The 14197-nt window shown below is 51.2% G+C and overlaps 2 protein-coding genes across 2 annotated transcripts; both read right to left on the bottom strand.

The window, feature by feature from the left end:
• Window positions 1–2514: 2514 nt before the first annotated feature.
• On the bottom strand, window positions 2515–3084 carry LOC137874792 (mucin-7-like; the record flags this gene model as incomplete). The annotated part of the gene is made up of 1 exon (XM_068713760.1): window positions 2515–3084. A coding segment is annotated over one exon (570 nt), but the record flags the coding sequence as incomplete, so codon positions are not given.
• Window positions 3085–10698: 7614 nt separating this feature from the next.
• On the bottom strand, window positions 10699–12399 carry LOC137874820 (integumentary mucin C.1-like; the record flags this gene model as incomplete). The annotated part of the gene is made up of 2 exons (XM_068713789.1): window positions 10699–11322; window positions 11830–12399. Coding segments are annotated over 2 exons (1194 nt in total), but the record flags the coding sequence as incomplete, so codon positions are not given.
• Window positions 12400–14197: the final 1798 nt, after the last annotated feature.

Raw genomic sequence — 14197 nt, forward strand, 5'->3', positions numbered from 1 at the left:
TGCTGTTGTAGGTGCTACAGTTGTTGTAGGTGCAGGAGTCGTAGGTGCTGTTGTTGGAGGTGCAACTGTTGTCTGTGCTGCAGTTGTAGTTGCGGCTGTTGTAGTTGCCACAGTCATAGATGCAGCTGTTGTTGTAGGTGCAGGAGTTGTAGGTGCTGCTGTTGTAGGTGCTACAGTTGTTGTAGTTGAAGGAGTCGTAGGTGCGGCTGTCGTAGGTGCAACTGTTGCTGTAGGTGCTGCAGTCGTAGGTGCTGCTGTTGTAGGTGCAACTGTTGTCTGTGCAGCAGTTGTAGGTGCGGCTGTTGTAGTTGCCACAGTCGTAGGTGCGGCTGTTGTTGTAGGTGCAGGAGTCGTAGTTGCTGCTGTTGTAGGTGCTACAGTTGTTGTAGTTGCAGGAGTCGTAGGTGCAGCTGTTGTAGGTGCAACTGTTGTCTGTGCAGCAGTTGTAGGTGCGGCTGTTGTAGTTGCCAAAGTCTTAGGTGCGGCTGTAGTTGTAGTTGCTGCAGTTGTAGGTGCTGCTGTTGTAGGTGCAACCGTTGTCTGTGCTGCAGTTGTAGGTGCGGCTGTTGTAGTTGCCACAGTCGTAGGTGGGGCTGTTGTTGTAGGTACAGGAGTCGTAGGTGTAGCTGTTGTAGGTGCAACTGTAGGTGTAGGTGCTGCAGTCGTAGGTGCTGCAGTTGTAGGTGCGGCTGTTGTAGTTGCCACAGTCATAGGTGCAGCTGTTTTTGTTGGTGCAGGAGTCGTAGGTGCAACTGTTGTCTGTGCAGCAGTTGTAGGTGCAGCTGTTGCAGTTGCAACTGTAGTTGTTGGTGCTGCAGTCGTAGGTGTTGCTGTTGTAAGTGCTACAGTTGTTGTAGGTTCAGGAGTCGTAGGTGCTGCTGTTGTAGGTGCTACAGTTGTAGTTGCAGGAGTTGTAGGTGCAGCTGTTGTAGGTGCAACTGTAGTTGTAGGTGCTGCAGTCGTAGGTGCTGCTGTTGTAGGTGCTACAGTTGTTGTAGGTGCAGCAGTCTTAGGTGCTGTTGTTGGAGGTGCAACTGTTGTCTGTGCTGCAGTTGTAGGTGCGGCTGTTGTAGTTGCCACAGTCATAGATGCAGCTGTTGTTGTAGGTGCAGGAGTTGTAGGTGCTGCTGTTGTAGGTGCTACAGTTGTTGTAGTTGAAGGAGTCGTAGGTGCGGCTGTTGTAGGTGCAACTGTTGTTGTAAGTGCTGCAGTCGTAGGTGCTGCTGTTGTAGGTGCAACTGTTGTCTGTGCAGCAGTTGTAGGTGCGGCTGTTGTAGTTGCCACAGTCGTAGGTGCGGATGTAGTTTTAGTTGCTGCAGTCGTAGTTGCTGCTGTTGTAGGTGCTACAGTTGTTGTAGTTGCAGGAGTCGTAGGTGCAGCTGTTTTAGGTGCGACTGTTGTTTGTGCAGCAGTTGTAGGTGCAGCTGTTGTTGTAGATGCAGGAGTTGTAGGTGCTGCTGTTGTAGGTGCTACAGTTGTAGATGGAGGAGTTGTGGGTGCGGCTGTTGTAGGTGCGACTGTTGTTTGTGCAGCAGTTGTAGGTGCGGTTGTTGTAGTTGCCACAGTCGTAGGTGCGGCTGTTGTTGTAGGTGCAGGAGTCGTAGTTGCTGCTGTTGTAGGTGCTACAGTTGTTGTAGTTGCAGGAGTCGTAGGTGCAGCTGTTTTAGGTGCGACTGTTGTTTGTGCAGCAGTTGTAGGTGCGGCTGTTGTTGTAGATGCAGGAGTTGTAGGTGCTGCTGTTGTAGGTGCTACAGCTGTAGTTGCAGGAGTCGTAGGTGCAGCTGTTGTAGGTGCAACGGTAGTTGTAGGTGCTGCAGTCGTAGGTGCGGCTGTTGTAGGTGCTACAGTTGTTGTAGTTGAAGGAGTTGGTGGTGCGGCTGTTGTAGGTGCAACTGTTGTCTGTGCAGAAGTTGTAGGTGCGGCTGTTGTAGTTGCCACAGTCGTAGGTGCGGATGTAGTTGTAGTTGCTGCAGTCGTAGGTGCTGCTGTTGTAGGTGCAACCGTTGTCTGTGCTGCAGTTGTAGGTGCGGCTGTTGTAGTTGCCACAGTCGTAGGTGCGGCTGTTGTTGAAGGTCCAGGAGTCGTAGGTGCTGCTGTCGTAGGTGCAACTGTTGTCTGTTCAGCAGTTGTAGGTGCGGCTGTTGTAGTAACCACAGTCGTAGGTACGGCTGTTGTTGTCGGTGCAGGATTCGTAGGTGCTGCTGTTGTAGGTGCTACAGTTGTCGTTGAAGGAGTCGTAGGTGCGGCTGTTGTAAATGCAACTGTTGTTGTAGGAGCTGCAGTTGTAGGTGCTGCTGTTGTAGGTGCAACTGTTGTCTGTTCTGCAGTTGTAGGTGCGGCTGTTGTAGATGCCACACTCGTAGGTGCGGCTGTTGTTGTAGGTGCAGAAGTCGTAGGTGCTGCTGTTGTAGGTGCTACAGTTGTAGTTGCAGGAGTTGTAGGTGCAGCTGTTGTAGGTGCAACTGTAGTTGTAGGTGCTGCAGTCGTAGGTGCTGCAGTCGTAGGTGCCGCTGTTGTAGGTGCAACTGTTGTCTGTGCAGCAGTTGTAGGTGCAGCTGTTGTAGTTGCAACTATAGTTTTTGGTGCTGCAGTCGTAGGTGTTGCTGTTGTAAGTGTTACAGTTGTTGTAGGTTCAGGAGTCGTAGGTGCTGCTGTTGTAGGTGCTACAGTTGTAGTTGCAGGAGTTGTAGGTGAAGCTGTTGTAGGTGCAACTGTAGTTGTAGGTGCTGCAGTCGTAGGTGCTGTTGTTGTAGGTGCAACTGTTGTCTGTGCTGCAGTTGTAGGTGCGGCTGTTGTAGTTGCCACAGTCATAGATGCAGCGGTTGTTGTCGGTGCAGGAGTTGTAGGTGCTGCTGTTGTAGGTGCTACAGTTGTTGTAGTTGAAGGAGTCGTAGGTGCGGCTGTTGTAGGTGCAACTGTTGTTGTAAGTGCTGCAGTCGTAGGTGCTGCTGTTGTAGGTGCAACTGTTGTCTGTGCAGCAGTTGTAGGTGCGGTTGTTGTAGTTGCCACAGTCGTAGGTGCTGCTGTCGTAGGTGCAACTGTTGTCTGTTCAGCAGTTGTAGGTGCTGCTGTTGTAGTTACCACAGTCGTAGGTACGGCTGTTGTTGTCGGTGCAGGAGTCGTAGGTGCTGCTGTTGTAGGTGCTACAGTTGTTGTCGTTGAAGGAGTCGTAGGTGCGGCTGTTGTAAATGCAACTGTTGTTGTAGGTGCTGCAGTTGTAGGTGCTGCTGTTGTAGGTGCAACTGTTGTCTGTTCTGCAGTTGTAGGTGCGGCTGTTGTAGATGCCACACTCGTAGGTGCGGCTGTTGTTGTAGGTGCAGGAGTCGTAGGTGCTGCTGTTGTAGGTGCTACAGTTGTAGTTGCAGAAGTTGTAGGTGCAGCTGTTGTAGGTGCAACTGTAGTTGTAGGTGCTGCAGTCGTAGGTGCTGCAGTCGTAGGTGCCGCTGTTGTAGGTGCAACTGTTGTCTGTGCAGCAGTTGTAGGTGCAGCTGTTGTAGTTGCAACTGTAGTTGTTGGTGCTGCAGTCGTAGGTGTTGCTGTTGTAAGTGCTACAGTTGTTGTAGGTTCAGGAGTCGTAGGTGCTGCTGTTGTAGGTGCTACAGTTGTAGTTGCAGGAGTTGTAGGTCCAGCTGTTGTAGGTGCAACTGTAGTTGTAGGTGCTGCAGTCGTAGGTGCTGCTGTTGTAGGTGCTACAGTTGTTGTAGGTGCAGGAGTCGTAGGTGCTGTTGTTGTAGGTGCAACTGTTGTCTGTGCTGCAGTTGTAGGTGCGGCTGTTGTAGTTGCCACAGTCATTGATGCGGCTGTTGTTGTAGGTGCAGGAGTTGTAGGTGCTGCTGTTGTAGGTGCTACAGTTGTTGTAGTTGAAGGAGTCGTAGGTGCGGCTGTTGTAGGTGCAACTGTTGTTGTAAGTGCTGCAGTCGTAGGTGCTGCTTTTGAAGGTGCAACTGTTGTCTGTGCAGCAGTTGTAGGTGCGGCTGTTGTAGTTGCCACAGTCGTAGGTGCGGATATAGTTGTAGTTGCTGCAGTCGTAGGTGCTGCTGTTGTTGTAGATGCAGGAGTTGTAGATGCTGCTGTTGTAGGTGCGACTGTTGATTTTACAGCAGTTGTAGGTGCGGTTGTTGTAGTTGCCACAGTCGTAGGTGCGGCTGTTGTTGTAGGGGCAGGAGTCGTAGTTGCTGCTGTTGTAGGTGCTACAGTTGTTGTAGTTGCAGGAGTCGTAGGTGCAGCTGTTTTAGGTGCGACTGTTGTTTGTGCAGCAGTTGTAGGTGCGGCTGTTGTTGTAGATGCAGGAGTTTTAGGTGCTGCTGTTGTAGGTGCTACAGTTGTAGTTGCAGGAGTCGTAGGTGCAGCTGTTGTAGGTGCAACTGTTGTCTGTGCAGAAGTTGTAGGTGCTGCTGTTGTAGGTGCAACCGTTGTCTGTGCTGCAGTTGAAGGTGCGGCTGTTGTAGTTGCCAAAGTCGTAGGTGAGGCTGTTGTAGTTGCAAGAGTCGTAGGTGCTGCTGTTGGAGGTGCAACCGTTGTCTGTGCTGCAATTGTAGGTGCGGCTGTTGTAGTAGCCACAGTCGTAGGTGCGACTATTGTTGTAGGTGCAGGAGTCGTAGGTGCTGTTTTTGTAGGTGCAACTGTTGTCTGTGCAGCAGTTGTAGGTGCAGCTGTTGTAGTTGCAACTGTAGTTGTAGGTGCTAAAGTCATAGATGCTGCTGTTGTAGGTGCTACAGTTGTTGTAGGTTCAGGAGTCGTAGGTGCTGCTCTTGTAGATGCTACAGTTGTAGTTGCAGAAGTTGTAGGCTCAGCTGTTGTAGGTGCAACTGTAGTTGTAGGTGCTGCAGTCGTAGGTTCTGCTGTTGTAGGTTCTACAGTTGTTGTAGGTGCAGGAGTCGTAGGTGCTGCTGTCGGAGGTGCAACTGTTGTCTGTTCAGTAGTTGTAGATGCGGTTGTTGTAGTTGCCACTGTCGTAGGTACGGCTGTTGTAGTAGGTGTAGGAGTTGTAGGTGCTGCTGTTGTAGGTGCTACAGTTGTTGTAGTTGAAGGAGTCGTAGGTGCGGCTGTTTTAGGTGCAACTGTTGTCTGTGAAGCAGTTGTAGGTGCGGCTGTTGTAGTTGCCACAGTCGTAGGTGCGGATGTAGTTGTAGTTGCTGCAATCGTAGGTGCTGCTGTTGTTGTAGATGCAGGAGTTGTAGGTGCTGCTGTTGTAGGTGCAACTGTTTGTGCAGCAGTTGTAGGTGCGGCTGATGTAGTTGCCACAGTCGTAGGTGCGGATGTAGTTGTAGTTGCTGCAGTCGTAGGTGCTGCTGTTGTTGTAGATGCAGGAGTTGTAGGTGCTGCTGTTGTAGGTGCGACTGTTGTTTGTGCAGCAGTTGTAGGTGCGGTTGTTGTAGTTGCCACAGTCGTAGGTGCGGCTGTTGTTGTAGGTGCAGGAGTCGTAGTTGCTGCTGTTGTATGTGCTACAGTTGTTGTAGTTGCAGGAGTCGTAGGTGCAGCTGTTTTAGGTGCGACTGTTGTTTGTGCAGCACTTGTTGGTGCGGCAGTTGTTGTAGATGCAGGAGTTGTAGGTGCTGCTGTTGTAGGTGCTACAGTTGTAGTTGCAGGAGTCGTAGGTGCAGCTGTTGTAGGTGCAACGGTAGTTGTAAGTGCTGCAGTCGTAGGTGCTGCTGTTGTAGGTGCTACAGTTGTTGTAGGAGCAGGAGTCGTAGGTGCTGCTGTCGTAGGTGCAACTGTTGTCTGTTCAGTAGTTGTAGGTGCGGCTGTTGTAGTTGCCACAGTCGTAGGTACGGCTGTTGTTTTGGGTGCAGGAGTCGTAGGTGCTGCTGTTGTAGGTGCAACTGTTGTCTGTGCAGCAGTTGTAGGTGCAGCTGTTGTAGTTGCCAAAGTCTTAGGTGCGGCTGTAGTTGTAGTTGCTGCAGTTGTAGGTGCTGCTGTTGTAGGTCCAACCGTTTTCTGTGCTGCAGTTGTAGGTGCGGCTGTTGTAGTTGCAACAGTCGTAGGTGGGGCTGTTGTTGTAGGTACAGGAGTCGTAGGTGTAGCTGTTGTAGGTGCAACTGTAGGTGTAGGTGCTGCAGTCATAGGTGCTGCAGTCGTAGGTGCCGCTGTTGTAGGTGCAACTGTTGTCTGTGCAGCAGTTGTAGGTGCGGCTGTTGTAGTTGCCACAGTCGTAGGTGCGGATGTAGTTGTAGTTGCTGCAGTCGTAGTTGCTGCTGTTGTAGGTGCTACAGTTGTTGTAGTTGCAGGAGTCGTAGGTGCGACTGTTGTTTGTGCAGCAGTTGTAGGTGCGGCTGTTGTTGTAGATGCAGGAGTTGTAGGTGCTGCTGTTGTAGGTGCTACAGTTGTAGTTGCAGCAGTTGTAGGTGCGGCTGTTGTAGTTGCCACAGTCGTAGGTGCGGATGTAGTTGTAGTTGCTGCAGTCGTAGTTGCTGCTGTTGTAGGTGCTACAGTTGTTGCAGTTGCAGGAGTCGTAGGTGCAGCTGTTTTAGGTGCGACTGTTGTTTGTGCAGCAGTTGTAGGTGCGGCTGTTGTTGTAGATGCAGGAGTTGTCGGTGCTGCTGTTGTAGGTGCTACAGTTGTAGATGCAGGAGTTGTAGGTGCTGCTGTTGTAGGTGCGACTGTTGTTTGTTCAGCAGTTGTAGGTGCTGTTGTTGTAGTTGCCACAGTCGTAGGTGCGGCTGTTGTTGTAGGTGCAGGAGTCGTAGTTGCTGCTGTTGTAGGTGCTACAGTTGTTGTAGTTGCAGGAGTCGTAGGTGCAGCTGTTTTAGGTGCGACTGTTGTTTGTGCAGCAGTTGTAGGTGCGGCTGTTGTTGTAGATGCAGGAGTTGTAGGTGCTGCTGTTGTAGGTGCTACAGTTGTAGTTGCAGGAGTCGTAGGTGCAGCTGTTGTAGGTGCAACGGTAGTTGTAGGTGCTGCAGTCGTAGGTGCGGCTGTTGTAGGTGCTACAGTTGTTGTAGTTGAAGGAGTTGGTGGTGCGGCTGTTTTAGGTGCAACTGTTGCCTGTGCAGAAGTTGTAGGTGCGGCTGTTGTAGTTGCCACAGTCGTAGGTGCGGATGTAGTTGTAGTTGCTGCAGTCGTAGGTGCTGCTGTTGTAGGTGCAACCGTTGTCTGTGCTGCAGTTGTAGGTGCGGCTGTTGTAGTTGCCACAGTCGTAGGTGCGACTGTTGTTGAAGGTCCAGGAGTCGTAGGTGCTGCTGTCGTAGGTGCAACTGTTGTCTGTTCAGCAGTTGTAGGTGCGGCTGTTGTAGTAACCACACTCGTAGGTGCGGCTGTTGTTTTAGGTGCAGGAGTCGTGGGTGCTGCTGTTGTAGGTGCTACAGTTGTAGTTGCAGGAGTTGTAGGTGCAGCTGTTGTAGGTGCAACTGTATTTGTAGGTGCTGCAGTCGTAGGTGCTGCAGTCGTAGGTGCCGCTGTTGTAGGTGCAACTGTTGCCTGTGCAGCAGTTGTAGGTGCAGCTGTTGTAGGTGCAACTGTAGTTGTAAGTGCTGCAGTCGTAGGTGCTGCTGTTGTAGGTGCTACAGTTGTTGTAGGTGCAGGAGTCGTAGGTGCTGTTGTTGGAGGTGCAACTGTTGTCTGTGCTGCAGTTGTAGTTGCGGCTGTTGTAGTTGCCACAGTCATAGATGCAGCTGTTGTTGTAGGTGCAGGAGTTGTAGGTGCTGCTGTTGTAGGTGCAACTGTTGTCTGTGCAGCAGTTGTAGGTGCAGCTGTTGTAGTTGCCAAAGTCTTAGGTGCGGCTGTAGTTGTAGTTGCTGCAGTTGTAGGTGCTGCTGTTGTAGGTCCAACCGTTTTCTGTGCTGCAGTTGTAGGTGCGGCTGTTGTAGTTGCAACAGTCGTAGGTGGGGCTGTTGTTGTAGGTACAGGAGTCGTAGGTGTAGCTGTTGTAGGTGCAACTGTAGGTGTAGGTGCTGCAGTCATAGGTGCTGCAGTCGTAGGTGCCGCTGTTGTAGGTGCAACTGTTGTCTGTGCAGCAGTTGTAGGTGCGGCTGTTGTAGTTGCCACAGTCGTAGGTGCGGATGTAGTTGTAGTTGCTGCAGTCGTAGTTGCTGCTGTTGTAGGTGCTACAGTTGTTGTAGTTGCAGGAGTCGTAGGTGCGACTGTTGTTTGTGCAGCAGTTGTAGGTGCGGCTGTTGTTGTAGATGCAGGAGTTGTAGGTGCTGCTGTTGTAGGTGCTACAGTTGTAGTTGCAGCAGTTGTAGGTGCGGCTGTTGTAGTTGCCACAGTCGTAGGTGCGGATGTAGTTGTAGTTGCTGCAGTCGTAGTTGCTGCTGTTGTAGGTGCTACAGTTGTTGTAGTTGCAGGAGTCGTAGGTGCAGCTGTTTTAGGTGCGACTGTTGTTTGTGCAGCAGTTGTAGGTGCGGCTGTTGTTGTAGATGCAGGAGTTGTCGGTGCTGCTGTTGTAGGTGCTACAGTTGTAGATGCAGGAGTTGTAGGTGCTGCTGTTGTAGGTGCGACTGTTGTTTGTTCAGCAGTTGTAGGTGCTGTTGTTGTAGTTGCCACAGTCGTAGGTGCGGCTGTTGTTGTAGGTGCAGGAGTCGTAGTTGCTGCTGTTGTAGGTGCTACAGTTGTTGTAGTTGCAGGAGTCGTAGGTGCAGCTGTTTTAGGTGCGACTGTTGTTTGTGCAGCAGTTGTAGGTGCGGCTGTTGTTGTAGATGCAGGAGTTGTAGGTGCTGCTGTTGTAGGTGCTACAGTTGTAGTTGCAGGAGTCGTAGGTGCAGCTGTTGTAGGTGCAACGGTAGTTGTAGGTGCTGCAGTCGTAGGTGCGGCTGTTGTAGGTGCTACAGTTGTTGTAGTTGAAGGAGTTGGTGGTGCGGCTGTTTTAGGTGCAACTGTTGCCTGTGCAGAAGTTGTAGGTGCGGCTGTTGTAGTTGCCACAGTCGTAGGTGCGGATGTAGTTGTAGTTGCTGCAGTCGTAGGTGCTGCTGTTGTAGGTGCAACCGTTGTCTGTGCTGCAGTTGTAGGTGCGGCTGTTGTAGTTGCCACAGTCGTAGGTGCGACTGTTGTTGAAGGTCCAGGAGTCGTAGGTGCTGCTGTCGTAGGTGCAACTGTTGTCTGTTCAGCAGTTGTAGGTGCGGCTGTTGTAGTAACCACACTCGTAGGTGCGGCTGTTGTTTTAGGTGCAGGAGTCGTGGGTGCTGCTGTTGTAGGTGCTACAGTTGTAGTTGCAGGAGTTGTAGGTGCAGCTGTTGTAGGTGCAACTGTATTTGTAGGTGCTGCAGTCGTAGGTGCTGCAGTCGTAGGTGCCGCTGTTGTAGGTGCAACTGTTGCCTGTGCAGCAGTTGTAGGTGCAGCTGTTGTAGGTGCAACTGTAGTTGTAAGTGCTGCAGTCGTAGGTGCTGCTGTTGTAGGTGCTACAGTTGTTGTAGGTGCAGGAGTCGTAGGTGCTGTTGTTGGAGGTGCAACTGTTGTCTGTGCTGCAGTTGTAGTTGCGGCTGTTGTAGTTGCCACAGTCATAGATGCAGCTGTTGTTGTAGGTGCAGGAGTTGTAGGTGCTGCTGTTGTAGGTGCTACAGTTGTTGTAGTTGAAGGAGTCGTAGGTGCGGCTGTCGTAGGTGCAACTGTTGCTGTAGGTGCTGCAGTCGTAGGTGCTGCTGTTGTAGGTGCAACTGTTGTCTGTGCAGCAGTTGTAGGTGCGGCTGTTGTAGTTGCCACAGTCGTAGGTGCGGCTGTTGTTGTAGGTGCAGGAGTCGTAGTTGCTGCTGTTGTAGGTGCTACAGTTGTTGTAGTTGCAGGAGTCGTAGGTGCAGCTGTTGTAGGTGCAACTGTTGTCTGTGCAGCAGTTGTAGGTGCGGCTGTTGTAGTTGCCAAAGTCTTAGGTGCGGCTGTAGTTGTAGTTGCTGCAGTTGTAGGTGCTGCTGTTGTAGGTGCAACCGTTGTCTGTGCTGCAGTTGTAGGTGCGGCTGTTGTAGTTGCCACAGTCGTAGGTGGGGCTGTTGTTGTAGGTACAGGAGTCGTAGGTGTAGCTGTTGTAGGTGCAACTGTAGGTGTAGGTGCTGCAGTCGTAGGTGCTGCAGTTGTAGGTGCGGCTGTTGTAGTTGCCACAGTCATAGGTGCAGCTGTTTTTGTTGGTGCAGGAGTCGTAGGTGCAACTGTTGTCTGTGCAGCAGTTGTAGGTGCAGCTGTTGCAGTTGCAACTGTAGTTGTTGGTGCTGCAGTCGTAGGTGTTGCTGTTGTAAGTGCTACAGTTGTTGTAGGTTCAGGAGTCGTAGGTGCTGCTGTTGTAGGTGCTACAGTTGTAGTTGCAGGAGTTGTAGGTGCAGCTGTTGTAGGTGCAACTGTAGTTGTAGGTGCTGCAGTCGTAGGTGCTGCTGTTGTAGGTGCTACAGTTGTTGTAGGTGCAGCAGTCTTAGGTGCTGTTGTTGGAGGTGCAACTGTTGTCTGTGCTGCAGTTGTAGGTGCGGCTGTTGTAGTTGCCACAGTCATAGATGCAGCTGTTGTTGTAGGTGCAGGAGTTGTAGGTGCTGCTGTTGTAGGTGCTACAGTTGTTGTAGTTGAAGGAGTCGTAGGTGCGGCTGTTGTAGGTGCAACTGTTGTTGTAAGTGCTGCAGTCGTAGGTGCTGCTGTTGTAGGTGCAACTGTTGTCTGTGCAGCAGTTGTAGGTGCGGCTGTTGTAGTTGCCACAGTCGTAGGTGCGGATGTAGTTTTAGTTGCTGCAGTCGTAGTTGCTGCTGTTGTAGGTGCTACAGTTGTTGTAGTTGCAGGAGTCGTAGGTGCAGCTGTTTTAGGTGCGACTGTTGTTTGTGCAGCAGTTGTAGGTGCAGCTGTTGTTGTAGATGCAGGAGTTGTAGGTGCTGCTGTTGTAGGTGCTACAGTTGTAGATGGAGGAGTTGTGGGTGCGGCTGTTGTAGGTGCGACTGTTGTTTGTGCAGCAGTTGTAGGTGCGGTTGTTGTAGTTGCCACAGTCGTAGGTGCGGCTGTTGTTGTAGGTGCAGGAGTCGTAGTTGCTGCTGTTGTAGGTGCTACAGTTGTTGTAGTTGCAGGAGTCGTAGGTGCAGCTGTTTTAGGTGCGACTGTTGTTTGTGCAGCAGTTGTAGGTGCGGCTGTTGTTGTAGATGCAGGAGTTGTAGGTGCTGCTGTTGTAGGTGCTACAGCTGTAGTTGCAGGAGTCGTAGGTGCAGCTGTTGTAGGTGCAACGGTAGTTGTAGGTGCTGCAGTCGTAGGTGCGGCTGTTGTAGGTGCTACAGTTGTTGTAGTTGAAGGAGTTGGTGGTGCGGCTGTTGTAGGTGCAACTGTTGTCTGTGCAGAAGTTGTAGGTGCGGCTGTTGTAGTTGCCACAGTCGTAGGTGCGGATGTAGTTGTAGTTGCTGCAGTCGTAGGTGCTGCTGTTGTAGGTGCAACCGTTGTCTGTGCTGCAGTTGTAGGTGCGGTTGTTGTAGTTGCCACAGTCGTAGGTGCGGCTGTTGTTGAAGGTCCAGGAGTCGTAGGTGCTGCTGTCGTAGGTGCAACTGTTGTCTGTTCAGCAGTTGTAGGTGCGGCTGTTGTAGTAACCACAGTCGTAGGTACGGCTGTTGTTGTCGGTGCAGGATTCGTAGGTGCTGCTGTTGTAGGTGCTACAGTTGTCGTTGAAGGAGTCGTAGGTGCGGCTGTTGTAAATGCAACTGTTGTTGTAGGAGCTGCAGTTGTAGGTGCTGCTGTTGTAGGTGCAACTGTTGTCTGTTCTGCAGTTGTAGGTGCGGCTGTTGTAGATGCCACACTCGTAGGTGCAGCTGTTGTTGTAGGTGCAGAAGTCGTAGGTGCTGCTGTTGTAGGTGCTACAGTTGTAGTTGCAGGAGTTGTAGGTGCAGCTGTTGTAGGTGCAACTGTAGTTGTAGGTGCTGCAGTCGTAGGTGCTGCAGTCGTAGGTGCCGCTGTTGTAGGTGCAACTGTTGTCTGTGCAGCAGTTGTAGGTGCAGCTGTTGTAGTTGCAACTATAGTTTTTGGTGCTGCAGTCGTAGGTGTTGCTGTTGTAAGTGTTACAGTTGTTGTAGGTTCAGGAGTCGTAGGTGCTGCTGTTGTAGGTGCTACAGTTGTAGTTGCAGGAGTTGTAGGTGAAGCTGTTGTAGGTGCAACTGTAGTTGTAGGTGCTGCAGTCGTAGGTGCTGTTGTTGTAGGTGCAACTGTTGTCTGTGCTGCAGTTGTAGGTGCGGCTGTTGTAGTTGCCACAGTCATAGATGCAGCGGTTGTTGTCGGTGCAGGAGTTGTAGGTGCTGCTGTTGTAGGTGCTACAGTTGTTGTAGTTGAAGGAGTCGTAGGTGCGGCTGTTGTAGGTGCAACTGTTGTTGTAAGTGCTGCAGTCGTAGGTGCTGCTGTTGTAGGTGCAACTGTTGTCTGTGCAGCAGTTGTAGGTGCGGTTGTTGTAGTTGCCACAGTCGTAGGTGCTGCTGTCGTAGGTGCAACTGTTGTCTGTTCAGCAGTTGTAGGTGCTGCTGTTGTAGTTACCACAGTCGTAGGTACGGCTGTTGTTGTCGGTGCAGGAGTCGTAGGTGCTGCTGTTGTAGGTGCTACAGTTGTTGTCGTTGAAGGAGTCGTAGGTGCGGCTGTTGTAAATGCAACTGTTGTTGTAGGTGCTGCTGTTGTAGGTGCAACTGTTGTCTGTTCTGCAGTTGTAGGTGCGGCTGTTGTAGATGCCACACTCGTAGGTGCGGCTGTTGTTGTAGGTGCAGGAGTCGTAGGTGCTGCTGTTGTAGGTGCTACAGTTGTAGTTGCAGAAGTTGTAGGTGCAGCTGTTGTAGGTGCAACTGTAGTTGTAGGTGCTGCAGTCGTAGGTGCTGCAGTCGTAGGTGCCGCTGTTGTAGGTGCAACTGTTGTCTGTGCAGCAGTTGTAGGTGCAGCTGTTGTAGTTGCAACTGTAGTTGTTGGTGCTGCAGTCGTAGGTGTTGCTGTTGTAAGTGCTACAGTTGTTGTAGGTTCAGGAGTCGTAGGTGCTGCTGTTGTAGGTGCTACAGTTGTAGTTGCAGGAGTTGTAGGTCCAGCTGTTGTAGGTGCAACTGTAGTTGTAGGTGCTGCAGTCGTAGGTGCTGCTGTTGTAGGTGCTACAGTTGTTGTAGGTGCAGGAGTCGTAGGTGCTGTTGTTGTAGGTGCAACTGTTGTCTGTGCTGCAGTTGTAGGTGCGGCTGTTGTAGTTGCCACAGTCATTGATGCGGCTGTTGTTGTAGGTGCAGGAGTTGTAGGTGCTGCTGTTGTAGGTGCTACAGTTGTTGTAGTTGAAGGAGTCGTAGGTGCGGCTGTTGTAGGTGCAACTGTTGTTGTAAGTGCTGCAGTCGTAGGTGCTGCTTTTGAAGGTGCAACTGTTGTCTGTGCAGCAGTTGTAGGTGCGGCTGTTGTAGTTGCCACAGTCGTAGGTGCGGATATAGTTGTAGTTGCTGCAGTCGTAGGTGCTGCTGTTGTTGTAGATGCAGGAGTTGTAGATGCTGCTGTTGTAGGTGCGACTGTTGATTTTACAGCAGTTGTAGGTGCGGTTGTTGTAGTTGCCACAGTCGTAGGTGCGGCTGTTGTTGTAGGGGCAGGAGTCGTAGTTGCTGCTGTTGTAGGTGCTACAGTTGTTGTAGTTGCAGGAGTCGTAGGTGCAGCTGTTTTAGGTGCGACTGTTGTTTGTGCAGCAGTTGTAGGTGCGGCTGTTGTTGTAGATGCAGGAGTTTTAGGTGCTGCTGTTGTAGGTGCTACAGTTGTAGTTGCAGGAGTCGTAGGTGCAGCTGTTGTAGGTGCAACTGTTGTCTGTGCAGAAGTTGTAGGTGCTGCTGTTGTAGGTGCAACCGTTGTCTGTGCTGCAGTTGAAGGTGCGGCTGTTGTAGTTGCCAAAGTCGTAGGTGAGGCTGTTGTAGTTGCAAGAGTCGTAGGTGCTGCTGTTGGAGGTGCAACCGTTGTCTGTGCTGCAATTGTAGGTGCGGCTGTTGTAGTAGCCACAGTCGTAGGTGCGACTATTGTTGTAGGTGCAGGAGTCGTAGGTGCTGTTTTTGTAGGTGCAACTGTTGTCTGTGCAGCAGTTGTAGGTGCAGCTGTTATAGTTGCAACTGTAGTTGTAGGTGCTAAAGTTATAGATGCTGCTGTTGTAGGTGCTACAGTTGTTGTAGGTTCAGGAGTCGTAGGTGCTGCTCTTGTAGATGCTACAGTTGTAGTTGCAGAAGTTGTAGGCTCAGCTGTTGTAGGTGCAACTGTAGTTGTAGGTGCTGCAGTCGTAGGTTCTGCTGTTGTAGGTTCTACAGTTGTTGTAGGTGCAGGAGTCGTAGGTGCTGCTGTCGGA

Source organism: Cebidichthys violaceus, unplaced genomic scaffold, assembly GCF_023349555.1.
Source record: "Cebidichthys violaceus isolate CVI_PGR_0920_01 unplaced genomic scaffold, fCebVio1.0.p SCAF_19, whole genome shotgun sequence".
NCBI lineage: Eukaryota > Metazoa > Chordata > Actinopteri > Perciformes > Stichaeidae > Cebidichthys > Cebidichthys violaceus.